The 15,771-nt window shown below is 39.1% G+C and overlaps 1 protein-coding gene across 1 annotated transcript; it reads left to right on the top strand.

Moving 5' to 3' along the window:
* Positions 1 to 467: 467 nt before the first annotated feature.
* On the top strand, positions 468 to 13,602 carry PPWD1 (peptidylprolyl isomerase domain and WD repeat containing 1). The gene is made up of 11 exons (XM_030236751.2): positions 468 to 646; positions 1,974 to 2,076; positions 2,754 to 2,854; positions 4,068 to 4,188; positions 6,164 to 6,611; positions 7,218 to 7,408; positions 7,919 to 8,108; positions 9,096 to 9,277; positions 11,433 to 11,514; positions 12,086 to 12,268; positions 13,265 to 13,602. Exons 1-11 carry the CDS (start codon positions 505 to 507, stop codon positions 13,406 to 13,408), a joined length of 1,887 nt encoding a protein of 628 aa, XP_030092611.2. The 5' UTR covers positions 468 to 504; the 3' UTR covers positions 13,409 to 13,602.
* Positions 13,603 to 15,771: the final 2,169 nt, after the last annotated feature.

Genomic DNA, 15,771 nt, shown 5'->3' with positions numbered 1-15,771 from the left:
CCAAGCACATAACGACCAACGGCGGGAAGACGGGGAGGGAGGGGAGAGAAAAGTGACAGAAGGTTTGCGAAAGAGACACGAAGCCACTTTCGGAAGCAAAATATCGGCAGGGTGTAAACGACACCACAAAATCGGTGAGACAGGGATCTCCCGCGCCCCCGACGCCAACCCCTGCAGCACAAGGGCGGCAGGACGTGAGCCGGAACATTCCCGCTCACAGCCGAGGGATGAACGTCGCCCCTTCCCAGCCGGGAAGCCAGCGCCCACCCTGCAAAGCAGCCCCGCGGCCCCAGCGGCCTAGAACGCCTCCCGGCGCCGAGGTGTCGGAGCACCGGGATCCCCCTGAGGGCCGGGAGCCGCCCGGCACCCTCCCGCCGCCCCTCCCGCCCGTTACTACCATGGCCGCTTCCCGCCGTCCGATCCGCGGCGCTTACGTCACTCGCAGAGTGCGCGGCGTTTACGTCACTCGCAGAGCGCCCGGCGCGGGAGAGTGACGACAGCGCCATGGCGTCCGCCGAGCTGGAGCGCAAGCGAAAGCCGCCGGAGGTGGAGGCGGGTGGCGCGGATCCAGCGGCAGCAGACGAGGAGGATGAGCGCTGGGTCGGGCCGCTCCCGGGGGAGGCCGCGCAGGCGAAGAAAAGGAGAGGTAAGGGTAGGAGTGAAGCTTTGCCCCGACTGGGGTCCGGCGGTGGGGCGCCCCGCAGGGCGGGCGCGGCCACGAGGTGAGGGCAGTGTCGGGAGCCCGATTCCTGAAGCTGTGTCTCGTACGTAAAATGAGCATGCTAGGGGGAAACCTTTAGGTGCGGAATTACTGAGCGGGGGTGCCTGGTGTGAGAAACTTGTGGCCGTTCAGCCTGCAGAAGAGAAACTTAAGTGGAGACTTCATAGCAACCTTCCAGAACCTAAAGGGACTTACAAGGAAGCAGGAGACGGACTTTTCGACAAGAACTGCAGTGATAGCATCAAGACTACTTGGTACCAACTGAAAAAGGGAAAATTCACGTTAGCTATAAGGAAAAAATTCTTTACTGTGAAGTCTTGGCCCAGGTTGCCCAGTGATTTTTTGACTGCTCCAGCCCTGGCAGCGTTCAAAGGCAGGTTGAATAAGGCTCGGAGCAACTTGGTCTACTAGGAGGGGGCTTGGGACTAGCTGGTATTTAAGGCTTATTCTAGCCCCTTAGCATTCTATGACTAAGACTTTTGCTTCCTCTGGAGAGCACTTTAAAGCTAAGAGCCCTGCTGCTGTGCAGGCTGAAGCTGTGCTGTTTATCCAGTTAATCCATCTTTCAGATCACTGCCCTAAGCTGGAGCAGCAGGAGAAGCCTCTAGGCTGTGTTTTGGCGTGTGGTGTTGGTGTGTGCAGCAACTTCCAGCTCTCTGGGTATCACTTTCTTTAAGCAAAAAAAACAGTGTTCATCAGATGTAAACATGCAAGTTCACTAAAAAATACCGTTGCACACGTGTTAACAAGTAGGATCTAAAAATCAGAAACAAAACTCAAAATCAGATTATTCTAGGTCAGCCAGTTAAACAGTGAAATAGGTGGATACCAGCACTTAAAATTTAGACTGCAGGAGCTGTGTGGGACCACAAAACTTGTAAAAACAACAGGGGTACATGTGGTTTTAGAATGAAAGGAGGATCAGATGACCTTTGTTTTCTGGGAGTAACTTAAAACTGTTGATTGACTTTGGGTTTTCTTGAAACAATAAGACAGTTACTGTAACAGTTGCTTTAAGAGGGAGGAGTAATATGAGTTAAAGCAGCATTTGAGTGGTTTTAGTCCACAGAAAATGTGTAAGTCTGAGTGAAAAGCCAGAGCTAAAAGCCCTTTATTATATTTGAACACAAAATCCTGCATATTTTTGACTAAATATAAGAATACGCAATAAGAGGATAAGTAAAAGAGAACAAAATGTAGATGTAACTTCATGAAAAAAAAAAGTCTTGACTTTTCTTTCTATTCTGTGTAGTTCTTGAATTTGAACACGTTTATCTTGAAAATCTACCATCGGCTTCAATGTATGAACGCAGTTACATGCACAGAGATGTTATTACACATGTAGCCTGTACAAAGTAAGTATTTTTGTTTGCCATTGTATTTCTTTGTCTGGGGTGTATTTTTGTGTAGGCTAAGGCTAAGAAATTTTCCCTGTAGAAGTTTTATAATGGAAAGTTACAGTGTCCTGAGGTGGTTTTTAAAGGGTGGCGGTTTGATTTTTTTTTTTTTTTTTTAATAAGTGGCTTACCTAGAAGCAAGATCTAAGTTGTTTTTACGGGGTCTTTAAAGGGTCTTAAGACCCTGCCTCCTTATGGAGGGTCTTAAAAACCTTGATTAAAATATGCAGAAATACAGGAGTAAGAGTAACTTACTCCCTCTGAAAAAATACCATTCACCAGAATTGCAGAGATCACACACACACACACACACACACACACACACACACACACACACACAACCATGAAACCAGACTTAAAATAGTAGTTATATTTACTTATTCAAAAAGGATAGTGTTATATTTTTCTTCAGTTTGTCTTTTCATAGATGAATCCAGAATGTACTAAAATGTACTAAAATGTACCTGTTTTGTTTTTCCAGAAGTTATAGTACCCATTCAGACAGACTGTCACAGTAATTTCTTGAGATTTCATTCTCTGCACAGTCTTAATTTTAGTGCAAATTACTAACCAGTGGGAAGGTGCATAATGCATGCATTTGGTTTTTTGATTCTATTTTTCTTTTCTAATTGTAGGACAGATTTTATCATAACAGCCAGTCATGATGGACATGTAAAATTCTGGAAGAAAATAGAAGAAGGGATTGAGTTTGTTAAACACTTCCGAAGTCACTTGGGTGAGAAGTTGCTCTTTCTTTTCTAAAGGACCTTACTTTTTCCTCTCCCTTGCTTTTGTTGTTTGAAGAGAGAATGCAAATAGAGAGAGGGATTCTGGGGTTCCTTTAGTGCAGTCAGAAATTCAGTTATATCTACCAGTCTTCCTTTTATTTCTTGGTCCTGTTACATTTTGTTGCCAAGCTGTAGCAGGGATAGGATGAAAATGAAATATGAAAATGAAAACTGAAGCCTTTGCATTGCCTTGTGCCTGATTGGGGGGAGAATATCTGGGTCATAAGTGAGCAAGATACACAAAAGTGTTAATAAAATCCAGAGAAGTTTAAAAATATGTTACTTTAAGTAAGGATACCTCCTTTTTTTTTTTTTTTTTTTTTCTTTTTTTTTCACTTGTAGTCTGGAAAAAAAGCAGTTATTTTCATCTGGTATACTGTAACTGTAAATTCAGCTTATTGTGGTAATTATGAGACGAATTGCAATTAAGAGAAACTTTAACCCAATTTTCTGAGCTAATAAGTGCACAAAGGTTTTCAACACTATGCCAAGCATTAAATAGGCTGGACAGAAAATTATATTCTCAACAGTATTAGAAATTATGATATACCTGAAGGAAAAAAATCCAGTTTGATAGGCAAAATGTTACAGTAAGAAAAATATTCAATAATAGGTAGTTAAAGCATGGTTTCCTTTTAGAATGACAAGTACTAAAGTCTGGTTTTGATCTTAACTATTGGCTTCTTATTATATACTGAAGCAAAAGGTGTGAACAAAACCTTCCATGTGAAAATCAGTCTTGTGAGAACTCTATGGAAGGCTCAGTTGCAGAGGAGTTTTGAGTGGGTGTAATAGTCTGTAGAGTTCTGCTGCTTTTACCCTGTTGAGAGATGCAAGCTGCGGAGCACATAATGTCTACCCCATCATAATATTCTCAATTTTCTAAAATCAACATTTTAAATTAAACTTATTACCATTATAATATTTTACTATGTTTTTCATAAATTGTTCATTATCACATACCTCAGTCTAAACGCTGTGTTGTTTTGTGAAATTTACTTTTTAAAATAATATTTTATTGACTTTGGGTAGAGTTTTAAATGAAAAAGGTTACAAAACAGTTGGGAAATAGGTTTAAGCCTATGTAGGATTTCCGTATGTAATACTGGAATGAAGGATGTCCTTTTTCACTTCTTAATAGTATCTTAAATTAATTTACAGGTGTTATTGAGAGTATTGCTGTTAGTTCAGAGGGGGCATTATTCTGTTCTGTTGGAGATGACAAAGCAATGAAGGTGTTTGATGTAGTCAACTTTGACATGATCAACATGCTGAAACTTGGGTAAGTTGCTTAGTTCACAGAAGTGTTCTTTTGAGATTATCAGTAGGGGTTGTTGTGCTAAGAGATAAGTCAGGAATTTGGGGTTCTTGAGTTCTTCCCTTTCCCCCATGCCCCAGTCATATGAAGTTGAGTAAACTGCATTGTCTGAAATGAAGCCAGTGGCTGGAGACTGCCTGACTGAATAGAAGAAATTACTACTGCAGCACTAGAAGAGAGGCATAGAAAAGGAGCTTCCTCAGTGTTACATACTACGCACAAAGATGAGGGGTTTCTTCAAATATTTAGCTAGGCATAATTTTTTCTGTTTGGCACTGAGTATAAAAATTACCACCTATTAGTAGTTCCATTAGGGAAGGGATTTGGCCTGTCTGTGTTGTCTCATTTGTTGTCTTTGTCAATTTCCCTTTTCTGTTAGAAGCAATATTATTGTTTTCTTTAGTAGTGTAGTTACACAATATGTACCTAAAGGATCTGGGAGAAACAGGAATGGATGTTACTGGAATGATAACAATACCAGAGAAAAACAGCCCCCACACTGTTAAAAGGGTGGATTTGAAGGGCTGGAGGATCGATAAATGCTGCATCAAGAACAATAGAAATACTGATTACTCCACAAACCTGTTAGAATTAGAAAACATACTCATCATAATCTATGATATATTGGTTAATTTTGAAACTGAATAGAAGTATAAAGTCAGGGAAAAAAGCTTTTACAAAGAGCATGTAATAAAAGCATATGCTATCTGCTTTGTTTTAGTTTTAGTGTCATCCTCCAGATAATGTACTTCACCTATAGGAATTGATTCTCTCTTGGCTGCCTGCTCTGGAAAAATTCCAGTTAGGCTTAAGCTTTTTGGTTTTCCTGTTATTTTTGACATAGCCCTGTAGTGGTACTACATAATTGGTAAAATTATAGAAAAAAGAAATTTATATCCAAAAAAGCACCCCTGATCTTCAGAGCTTTCCAGTTCTAACTAATCTGTAAACCATGGCTGTCTGCAAATCTCCATGCTTTATGCTTCCATCTGTGATCTGAAAACATTGGCTATTTCTGCAGAGACTTCATATATATTTATTTGATCCTGTTGTTCCTAATGAATTTGAGACAAAGTATTTGTTTCTCTTTACAGACAGAAATTGAAAATCCAAATTATTGGTGTCTGTCAGAATGTCAGAATATCACCAATCCATCAGCATCTGTTAGTTCAGTTTGTGAAAGGATATTAAACATATGTTTCCTCTGGAGATTGTATCATTTTTTGATGTTGGCGATTTAGTTTGAGTCCTGGTTTTCAGAATCTTTGCTTACAGACTTTGAAAGAGACATAACTTGTGTTATTGACTATATCTGTCTTATTTGTAGATTGCACTTTTGCAAGTAGCAAATGAGTTCCTTCTTAAATGCACTCTCAACCCTCATTGAAATAGGGGGATTGTCTTAATTTTGCTTGTATCATTTTTTGGAGATTTAGTGGTTTTGTGTTTTTTTTTTCCTGGTAAGATCTAGTTGAACTTTTGCAGAAGTGTTCGGCAGAGATGCAGTTGTCTTAATTTCTACTGAGTCATTACTCACTTAAAAGATGGAGGAGAAATGGTACTGACTTATATAAGTACTATTCAGTAGTACTGAATAAATAGTCAGTACTATTTATTAATGCCACTTGGGCTTTTTATCTGATTTCTGTCCAAATTCATCCTTTTTACTCACTTTCTACTTTGACTATCACAGCCTCATTACAAAACAATATGGAAGGAACAGAAATTGGTAGTCTCCCACTGAATGGTATTTCTTGGTAAAACTTGCCTATAATATGCTCAATGTTAGCAAGATATGTATTAGCAGAACTAGTAAATAAAGTTTAAAATTTGCTTCTGGTGTTTGATTTCAAGTTTACAGCATAACTTGACTCTTACCTAATTAAAACCATTCCTAGTTTATTTTTAATTTTTTTTTCCTTTCTACTCTTTGTTGCAGCTACCACCCTGGCCAGTGTGAATGGGTGTATTGCCCTGGAGATGCTATTTCTTCTGTTGCAACGTCTGAGAAAAGCACAGGAAAAATATTCATTTATGATGGACGAGGAAATAACCAGCCACTTCATGTTTTCGATAAACTCCACATGTCCCCTCTTACTCAGATACGCCTGAACCCTGTCTACAAAGCAGTTGTGTCTTCGGACAAGTCCGGAATGATCGAGTACTGGACCGGTACTCCTCATGAATATAAATTTCCCAAGAATGTGAACTGGGAGTATAAAACGGATACCGATCTATATGAATTTGCTAAATGCAAGGCTTACCCATCCAGTATAAGTTTTTCACCTGATGGCAAGAAAATGGCCACTCTTGGGTCTGACAGAAAAGTTAGAATTTTTCGTTTTCTGACAGGAAAGCTCATGAGAGTCTTTGATGAATCTCTGAGTGTGAGTTTTGTCTTGTTTCTCCTTATTGAAATGTTTTCTCTACTTTCTTGAATTTATTTGCCAGCACATTCACCTAAGCTATAATTTATTTCTAAAGGCAAGCTTCCTTCCCATATTTTTCTTGCAAAAAAGGCCTTCTGTGTTCTCTTGCTTGTCTCTTAGATTGCTTTGCCCCAAAGTAAATTCTTACTCATTTATGTTACCTACATAGTGAAACAGAGTTGTTGATTTTTGTTTCTGTTTTCATGCTGCTAGATTACATTTAACTATGTAAGAATGCAGTTGTGGAAGATGGTGGAAAATGCCTATTGCAAGTAACATCATGATAATGAATTAAATTTGTCATCTTCTAAGGAATTTGATAGACAACTGCACACTTTCATGTACTTAAGCCTAGTCCTACAACATGCCTGTTGTATCATTAAAATAGAGTATTACTTGCATTTACCTAAATCCTTCAGTTAAGTTTGAATGGAGCAATCTCACTTGAATTCAGTATTTTCTAATCATGTGAATCAGTGTTTTACTGGATAAAAAGTTTTACTTTTTATCCAGTAAAATGTATTACTATATGTTAATATAGTAGTGCTGGGGTTTTTTTTGTAGATGTTTACTGAACTTCAGCAGATGAGACAACAGCTGCCTGACATGGAGTTTGGCCGGCGTATGGCAGTTGAGCGTGAGCTGGAGAAGGTGGATGCAGTTAGATTAATTAATATAATTTTTGATGAAACTGGACACTTCGTTCTCTATGGAACTATGTTGGGCATTAAGGTCATAAATGTAGAGACTAACAGGTAAGTTCCAGTGACACACATTGAGATAAATTTCTGTTTTAAAGTTTTTATTTAGTCAAATTTAGAGCATATTTAAAACTTGATAAGACTTTGGTGGTGTCTAATCTTTTTCTGTTGTTATTTGAGAGCCTTACATTTCACTGTAAGGCTCCTATTCTTTATAAGGAGTCATTGGAGATTAGAGCTTAGACAAATGGCATGCACATGTGTAATTAAAAAATAAATAAAATGTAAATTAAAAATGTAAATAAAAATATGTAATTAATCCATTAATCTCTGTTTAACCGGATGGGATAATGTAAAGTAAAGGTGAATCATTTAGTTGGGATTTTTATTACATAAGGAGGCTGACTGATAAATTAAGGTACCAAGTTTAAATTGAGAAACATCACACAAATTATTAGTAAATAATGATTTTGAGAGGATTTTGAAATTTTTCTCTGAATCTAATAAGACGTTTTCTGACTGTGAGCAGCTGAACATTACACCTCTTTACATCTTGTATTTCAGGTGTATTCGTATCTTGGGAAAACAAGAGAACATCAGAATGATGCAACTGGCTTTGTTCCAAGGAGTAGCAAAGAAACATCGTGCAGCGATCACTATAGAGATGAAGGCATCTGAAAATCCTGTTCTCCAGAATATTCAGGCAGATCCAACAGTAATCTGCACAGCTTTTAAAAAAAACAGATTTTACATGGTATGTGGGGTTCCTATTTAAATAGCTCCATTTTTGTATTGATTTCTCTACATTATATTTTGTTTTTCTATTTGCACTTTTCTAGTGCTTTTTGTAGTTGTAAATGCAGCTTTTACAAAGGAGTCTCTTTATATTGCAAGTGAACTTAGAATTTTTATCTTCAACTATCTGTACATTAATAAGAAACAGCTATGATTTTTTCATAAAATTTTATTCCCCCAAGAAGATTATATCCTTTTGTTCTTGTTGAAAAAAACCCCTAAGAACACTTACAAAAATAACCAGATTTTATAAAGAAACAAGGAGCAACTGTATGCATAAAAAATATAATAGAAAAAAATTTCAGACCAGAATCAGGACTTGGTAACACTAAGGACATTATAAGCAACCAAGAAAGGAGTCATCTTCCTGTTCATGGTTGAATTTTTTGGTGAGATGGAACCAAACAGACAAGCAATTTCAGAGTGGTTAGTAGCTGATTTGAGAGGTTATAGCCATTGAGGTTAGAGATTGGGCTTATGTGTTATGCCTTAAATTTTCTGGGTTTCTATAGTTTTATATTAATGCAGTATTGGAATAAGATGATTTAACTTTGTAGCATAACTGCAAAGCACAGCTAATCCTTTTGGTATAAAACCTGCCAATTTCGTTTGAGAATAGCAGAACAGGCTAGTATTCTCCACCTCATTTTAAAGAAAAGATGCTGAACTAGTGCAGACTCGTGTTGTAAAGGGGAAAGTTTAAAGATAATAGATTATTAAAAGTTACTTGGATTTGCATGTAGTTTTACTGGAATTTGTGACTGTGGAAATGCTGATAACACAACACAGCAGTCCAAGGATAGACTGTCTAGGAATTGTCTGTACATTTCAAATTGAATTGGGAGTTCAGCAGGTTGAATAATGACATTGATGTGTTGGGTGCAGAGTACTGTGTATTTTAAGAGGAGGAAAAAAGCGCTTAACCTTCTGTTCTTTTGTGCTTCAGTTTACTAAACGTGAACCAGAAGACACAAAGAGTGCAGATTCTGACAGAGATGTATTTAATGAGAAACCTTCTAAAGAAGAGGTCATGGCAGCCACTCAGGCAGAAGGTCCCAAAAGAGTGTCAGACAGTGCCATCATCCACACAAGCATGGGAGATATTCATATCAAGCTTTTTCCTGTTGAGTATGTAGTTGGTGTTTTTTCTGTTGTTTGTTTTGTTCTGTCCCTTATGTTTGCATTATCCAAGACTTGTCTCGTGCTAGAAGTAATTATTTTCTTTCCCTTTTTCTACTGTTTCTGTTTCCTGACAGTTTCTTAATATGCTAAGGTAGAAATGTGACTCTTAACAAATAAAAATAAAGTAGGGTAAAAATAGGTCTAAAGAACAGTGTGGAGCAGAGGAGTTTTTGGAATTGTATTTAGGTTTATTTAGTTATTGATTCAGGAACACCTCTTTCTTAACTTTTGTTCTGCTGTGTTAGCTCTGTATTGTAAGGCAGTGCTGTTTGCATAGATCTTGAAAAAGAAAGATGATGTTGGTCGCAGCAGTAGATTTGGCAGCAGATCTGTGCAAGCCAGAAGAGTAGTTGCAAGTTCCAAATGTGGCCAGGGTACTACACTTTATTGCAACTCCTTTAAAAGCCATATAACATTTATACCAGCATATAATACTAGTGTTGTGTATATCCAAAACCAGGCATAGAATTTAAAAGTTTTTAAAACTGAATTTAAAAATGTTTTTAAATTGAATTTAAAATAGAATTTAAAAATGACAATTGCTAAAATGAATGCCCTCCTTTCTCCTTCATGATGCAAAAATTGCAAATATTCTGTTATTTAATGGGACATTTATAGACTATATTAATATACATAGAAACCTAAATTATGTCAACTTATTCCATGCTACTCCAAAAACAAATTCATCTTTGGTCATAAGCACAGGTAGGGCAACTGCAGTTCTACCCTCTAGGGCTACCAGACTTTTACTGCAGTCTTCACCAGTGTTTCCTTGCATCTGGCTCTGGTTTCTGGAATTCATAATCATAGCATATAGGTTGTAGCAATGGTAGAGCTCTTGCCAACAAGTGACAGGTCAAGCTACATTAATTCCTTTTTTTAATTGTCATGCTAATGTGTCATATCTGCATGCACAGAATTGTAAGGTGCTTCACTGCAATGTTCTGTAGGGTTGCTTATTGTTAGGTTCATCCTTTCTTATTGTAGTATTTTCTCCCAGCTGAGCTTTAAATTAAAATCTCTTTAGTGTGATTAAAACTTTAAAGAAGAGCATATAGGATATGGCTCTGTACATCTTTGAATTCTTTGGTCATTTTGTTGTGAAATAAAGTTGTGAATGACTCTGTACTACTCAGCAAGACCTGGGACTATAGTCTGTTCCATTAGTTATGACTTTGGTGCTCTTTTTCACTAGATAGCTTAGAGTATCGCTAAAACCCAAGCTGATGTTCCTTTTCACAGACTAGAGTAACTCTACAGCTATGAACTCAGCTTGCCCATTTTCTCCTTATTGGGGGTGCAGATAGAAAACTAGGGAACCTGTAGTCAGTGGTGCCTTGAATTAGGCCTTCGGAAGACATTTGGTTTCTGGCTCTCATGGTTTAACCCCAGCCAGCAACTAAGCCCCCAGAACCACTCACTCATATCCCCCTTGGTGGAATGAGAGAGCTCTGGAAGAGTAAGAGTGACTACACTTGTGAGTTGAGGTACAGACAGTTTAATAGAGAAAGCAAAAGGCATGCACCCAAGCAAAGCAAAACAGGAAACCTGGACCGGCAGAAGTTCCACTATCTCCAAGAAAGCAGGGCTCCCTCACATGGAGTGGGTACTTGGGAAGGCAAATCACCATTATTCTCCATGTCCCGTGCTTTTCCCCCCAGCTTTTATGTGCTGAACATGATGCCATGCGTGCCATGGAGCATCTCTGTGGTCAGCTGGGTTCAGCTGTCTCAGCTAGGTCCCCTCTCAACTACAGCCCCAGGCTCCTCACTGGCAGGGTTTAGGAAGAGATTAGGAACAGAAAAGGCCTTGACAGTGTTTAAGCCCTGCTCAGCAACAGCTAAAACATCCCTGTGCTATACGCACAGGTGCTGCCTTTCTGTGTAATCACACAGCTTTGTACTTCCCAAGCTTTTTGCTTTCAGCTCTCTTTAAGCTTAGGTTTGAGGAGTTGGAGATTTGGTTTTTCCTTATTTGGCTACATCCCTTCCTACAGAGTCCTGAAACATTGCACAGCACAAGGGGGTTTTAGTCCCAGCTGAAATCGTTATGGCCCTGTCACCAGACTAATATTATTGTGTTTTCTGTTACATGATTGTAGGTGCCCCAAAACAGTGGAAAACTTCTGTGTACACAGCAGGAATGGTTACTACAATGGACACATAATTCACCGTATCATCAAGGTAACTTGCAACATGTTAATTTTTTGTTAATTAATGTATTGTACTCTGGTGGTCAGCCCTCTGTTAACACTTCCATTTCCCTTTTGCACACAGGATTGTTGGAGTACTTTTAGAGTTCAGTAAATTCTGAACAGCTCTGATGTTCTAAACAGCTTTAGCACTTACTAAAGTTGTAGTAGCTGTTCTGCAGTTGTTAAGGTAGCAGAAAACTGAAAATTGAAAGATGAGTCCTGCTGTCCTGCTTGAATTAAAACTTTGCTTCATGTCAGAAGGCCTTTCTTGTAAGGCTTCTTATTTGTGTCACACCACAATCAAGTGATAGAGTCTAAGAATTTGCAAAAGGTAGAGATAGTCAGTTTTCTGTCCTTCATTGGCAGGAATAGTGATTAACCTTGCTTTTTCTCAAGTACTTGATAGACACTTAAAGCCTTAAATGCTTTCTCCCTTTCACAGAATTTTAACACATTTACTGGAAATGTTTGAAATAAGTTTGAAAAAATGTCACCTAGCATATAACACTTTTGGTTATGTATTCTATGCAGTAATGTGATAACATTTAATTTCTGTGCAGGGTTTCATGATTCAGACTGGTGACCCAACTGGTACAGGAATGGGAGGTGAAAGTATTTGGGGAGGAGAATTTGAAGATGAGTTTCATTCAACTTTACGACATGACAGACCATATACACTCAGCATGGCTAATGCAGGACCAAATACCAATGGATCCCAGTTTTTTATAACAGTAGTGCCAACTGTAAGTAAACTAAAGGCTCAATTTAAGGCCTGAGAGGCTACCTAGACAGTAAAAAATCAGTGTTTTTCTCATGGAAAAAGGGACACACTAGTACTTACTTCACAAAATAAATGATGCACATGATGTGTAGTCTGTAGGCTTCACTGAAACTGTCCCTTACAAGGTAGAAATACCTTTCCATCACTTGTGATCAAGAGGTATTTTGCCTTTAAATGGAGGGGGGTGGTATAAAATTCCTAGGCATGTTTGCAATTATGTATTACTAGAGTATCTTATGTTAATAATAGTGATTTAAACTTGATGGAAACCTAGGTGTTGGTTAGATTCTTTGGGATTTGGATGTGGTGCCAGGATGTCTGTCTAATATTGTCTGCAGCTATACAAGAAAGCCAGTGTTAAGGTTTAAAAATTTCATTTGATCTGTGTATAAATTCAGACCCAACAATAAAAATTTTAATATGTGAATCTAAGATATAGAAACCAAATCCTTACAAGTAATGCTTATAAAAACTGCATTCTTACAGCACATCAAAGTAATATTAAAAAAAACCTATGTACCATAGCGATGAGGTTTATTAAGTTGTATGAGGGCCTATATTCAAATTGGGCGTACTATATGAGTATTGAATTGGGTAGTATTCTGTACTGGCACTTAAAATTACTCTGTGAAAATAGCATGAAACAGAGAGACTGAAACAACATTTCTGTGATCTGACAATACACTTTAAAATGAACTATACAATACTACTGCACTGGTAGAACATGACCTCTGTAGTACTTCAGGAAAGCAATTGAAAAGGTAAGTTCAAATGCATATGCATATGTGTTAGCTGCATTCTAGTATTTCCTTGCATGCTAGTATTTACAGGGTGTTTGTGTGTCCAGATTATGGAACCTAAGAGTATCCCTGTTCACTTTATTTTTGGTTTGGTACCTAACCTACATGCTGATTTCTATTTTAATATGCTTTTCTTTTTCTCCTCTGCTTTCAAACAGCCGTGGCTCGACAACAAGCACAGTGTGTTTGGACGGGTGACTAAAGGAATGGAAGTAGTTCAGAGAATCTCAAATGTCAAAGTCAATCCCAAAACTGACAAACCCTATGAGGATATCAGCATCATTAATATAACAGTGAAGTAAGGCAGGCATTGAAGATTCCAGCTTCAGCAGAAAAAAACTGAGCATGCGGGACCCAGAAAGGGACCTAGGAAGAACAAACATTTTTGGTAGTTCCTAGATATAGCAAATACCAGGACGGAGCTGTCATACAGGACACGAAAGAACACAAGCGCACACTGCTGTTCTCAAGGTGAAGAAGAAAAGGGAAATTAATTTTCTGACTTTAACATTTATATAGTTTTCTAAAAGTGACAGTGGATTGGACAGTGACAGTGCCACCTCTCCAATGACACTGGATAAACTTACAGTCTATGAAATTTTTTTTCTTGTATAAAAGAATGTAAAGCAATGAGTTATTTACAGAAAATGTGTGAGAAAGTTTGCTACAAGAACGTCAACATCAGGAAGCTTAAAAAATCAGAAGAGCAACACAGAGCAATCACCAGTTCTACTATTTTTTATGTACCTAAAGTGCCCTAATTCTGCATTTCTGGTAACTTCATATTTTAAAGTAAAAACATTTACATGTTTCTTACAAAGGCTACTGTCTTTCTTGCATCTTTTCTATGCACAAATAATGACAAAAACCCCCACCACATCCCAAGACAGTGTTTTTAACTTTTTCATGTTTATTTGCATCTTTCATATGTAATTAATCTGTTTCATGGCAGTGAAATCTTTGACAAAGGAAAGACCATAAATTGGGTTGAGTAAACTTCTCAATCCTTTGTATGTGTATCAAAAATTAGATTAAGTTTGGGTACTGTTGGCTATGAGAAGCGAACAATGTAACCTACTTCTGTTCTTTAAAAATAGTTGTGTACACATCTCTGTCCAAGAGCAATTATCAACTCTTAAAATGCCAGTGTATAAAGTCCTTTGCAATTTTTTTCATTTTTTCAGTGATTTTTTTTTCTTTCATGTTTGCGTTCTTGCTATTCTAGCCTAGTGAATCTTTTTTCTTGGCTTCATTTTTAGCCAATGTCCTACAAACATCACTGCTTCTACTGAAATACTTAATTTAGTTTAAAATATCTCGACTAAGCTTTGCATCAGCTGTTTCTGATGGAGTTATGGAACAAAATCAAAGCATCATTAAGACTGAAAAAACCTGGTAAGGTCAGTAAGTCAAGCATTAACCCAGCAACACCACCATCTTTACCATTAAAGCATGTCACCAGGTATGACATCCGTATGTTTTTTGAACACTTCCAGGAATGGTGACTCCACCACTTTAGTGGGTGCTCTATTCCAATACCTGACCCAGTTTCAGTGATGAAATTTTTCCTAATGTCCAGTGGTAATCTGAGGCCATTTCCTCTTTTCCTGTCATTAGTTAGCTGGGAGATGTAGCCACGTGGCTACATCTTCCTTTTAAGCAGTTGTAATGATTGATAAGGTCTCCCTTGAGCCTCCTTTTCTTCTCAGCTCCTCTTCAGAGGACATGTCCTCCAGCCCCTTCAGGAGCACCTCAATGTCCCTTCTGAATTGAGAGGCCCAGAACTTGGCTCAGGATTTGAGGTGTGGTCTCACCCGTGCCCAGTACAGGTGGGCAGTGGGTAGTGCCCTACCCAGGCCCTGCTGGCCACACCATGGCTGATCCAGGCCAGGATGGTCTTCTTGGCCACCTGGGCACACCCTGGCTCATGTTCAGCTGCTGTCACCAGCATCCCCAGCTCCTTTCCAGCCACTCTGCCCCAGCCTGTGGAGCTGCCTGGGGTTGTTGTGACCCAAGGGCAGGACCCAGCACTGGGCCTTGTTGAACCTCACACCATTGGCTCCAGCCATGATCCAGCCTGTCCAGATCCCTCTGCAGAGCCTTCCTGCCCTCCAGCAGATCAGCACTCCCACCCAGCTTGGTGTCATACAGGAGCTGATCAGCAATCACCCACTGATTACACAGTGCTGGTTCCAGTGCTGAGCTCTGGTTACCACCACCTGTGAGCCACCACCAGCTGGAGGAACTCCATTCCCCACCACTCTCAGGGCCCAGCCATCCAGGCAGTTTCTAACCCATGAACTGCGCACCTGCCCAAGCCACAAGCAGCCGGTTTCTCCAGGGGAATGTGGTGGGAGACAGGGTCTAAGGCTTTAGTAGAGTCCAAGCAGGCAACATCCACAGGCTTCTTTCATCCACTAACTGTGTCACACTGCCACAGAAAGGGATCAGGTTTGTCAAGCAGGACCTGCATTTCACAAATCTGTGCTGGCTGGGCCCCAAAACCCTGACTGTTTTACACATGATGGCACTCAGGATGAGCTGCTCCATGATCTTCTCTGGCTTTAAGGTTAGGCTGACCTGTAGTTCCCAAGATCCATCTTCTGAACCCTCTTGCAGGTAAGTATTACAGTTGCCAATTTGTAGTCACCTCCCCCATCAGCCA

The sequence above is a fragment of the Serinus canaria genome, chromosome Z (assembly GCF_022539315.1).
Source record: "Serinus canaria isolate serCan28SL12 chromosome Z, serCan2020, whole genome shotgun sequence".
Classification (NCBI taxonomy): Eukaryota; Metazoa; Chordata; class Aves; order Passeriformes; family Fringillidae; genus Serinus; species Serinus canaria.
The sequence above is the reverse complement of the archived record's forward strand: the minus strand, read 5'-3'. Positions and strand labels throughout refer to the sequence as shown.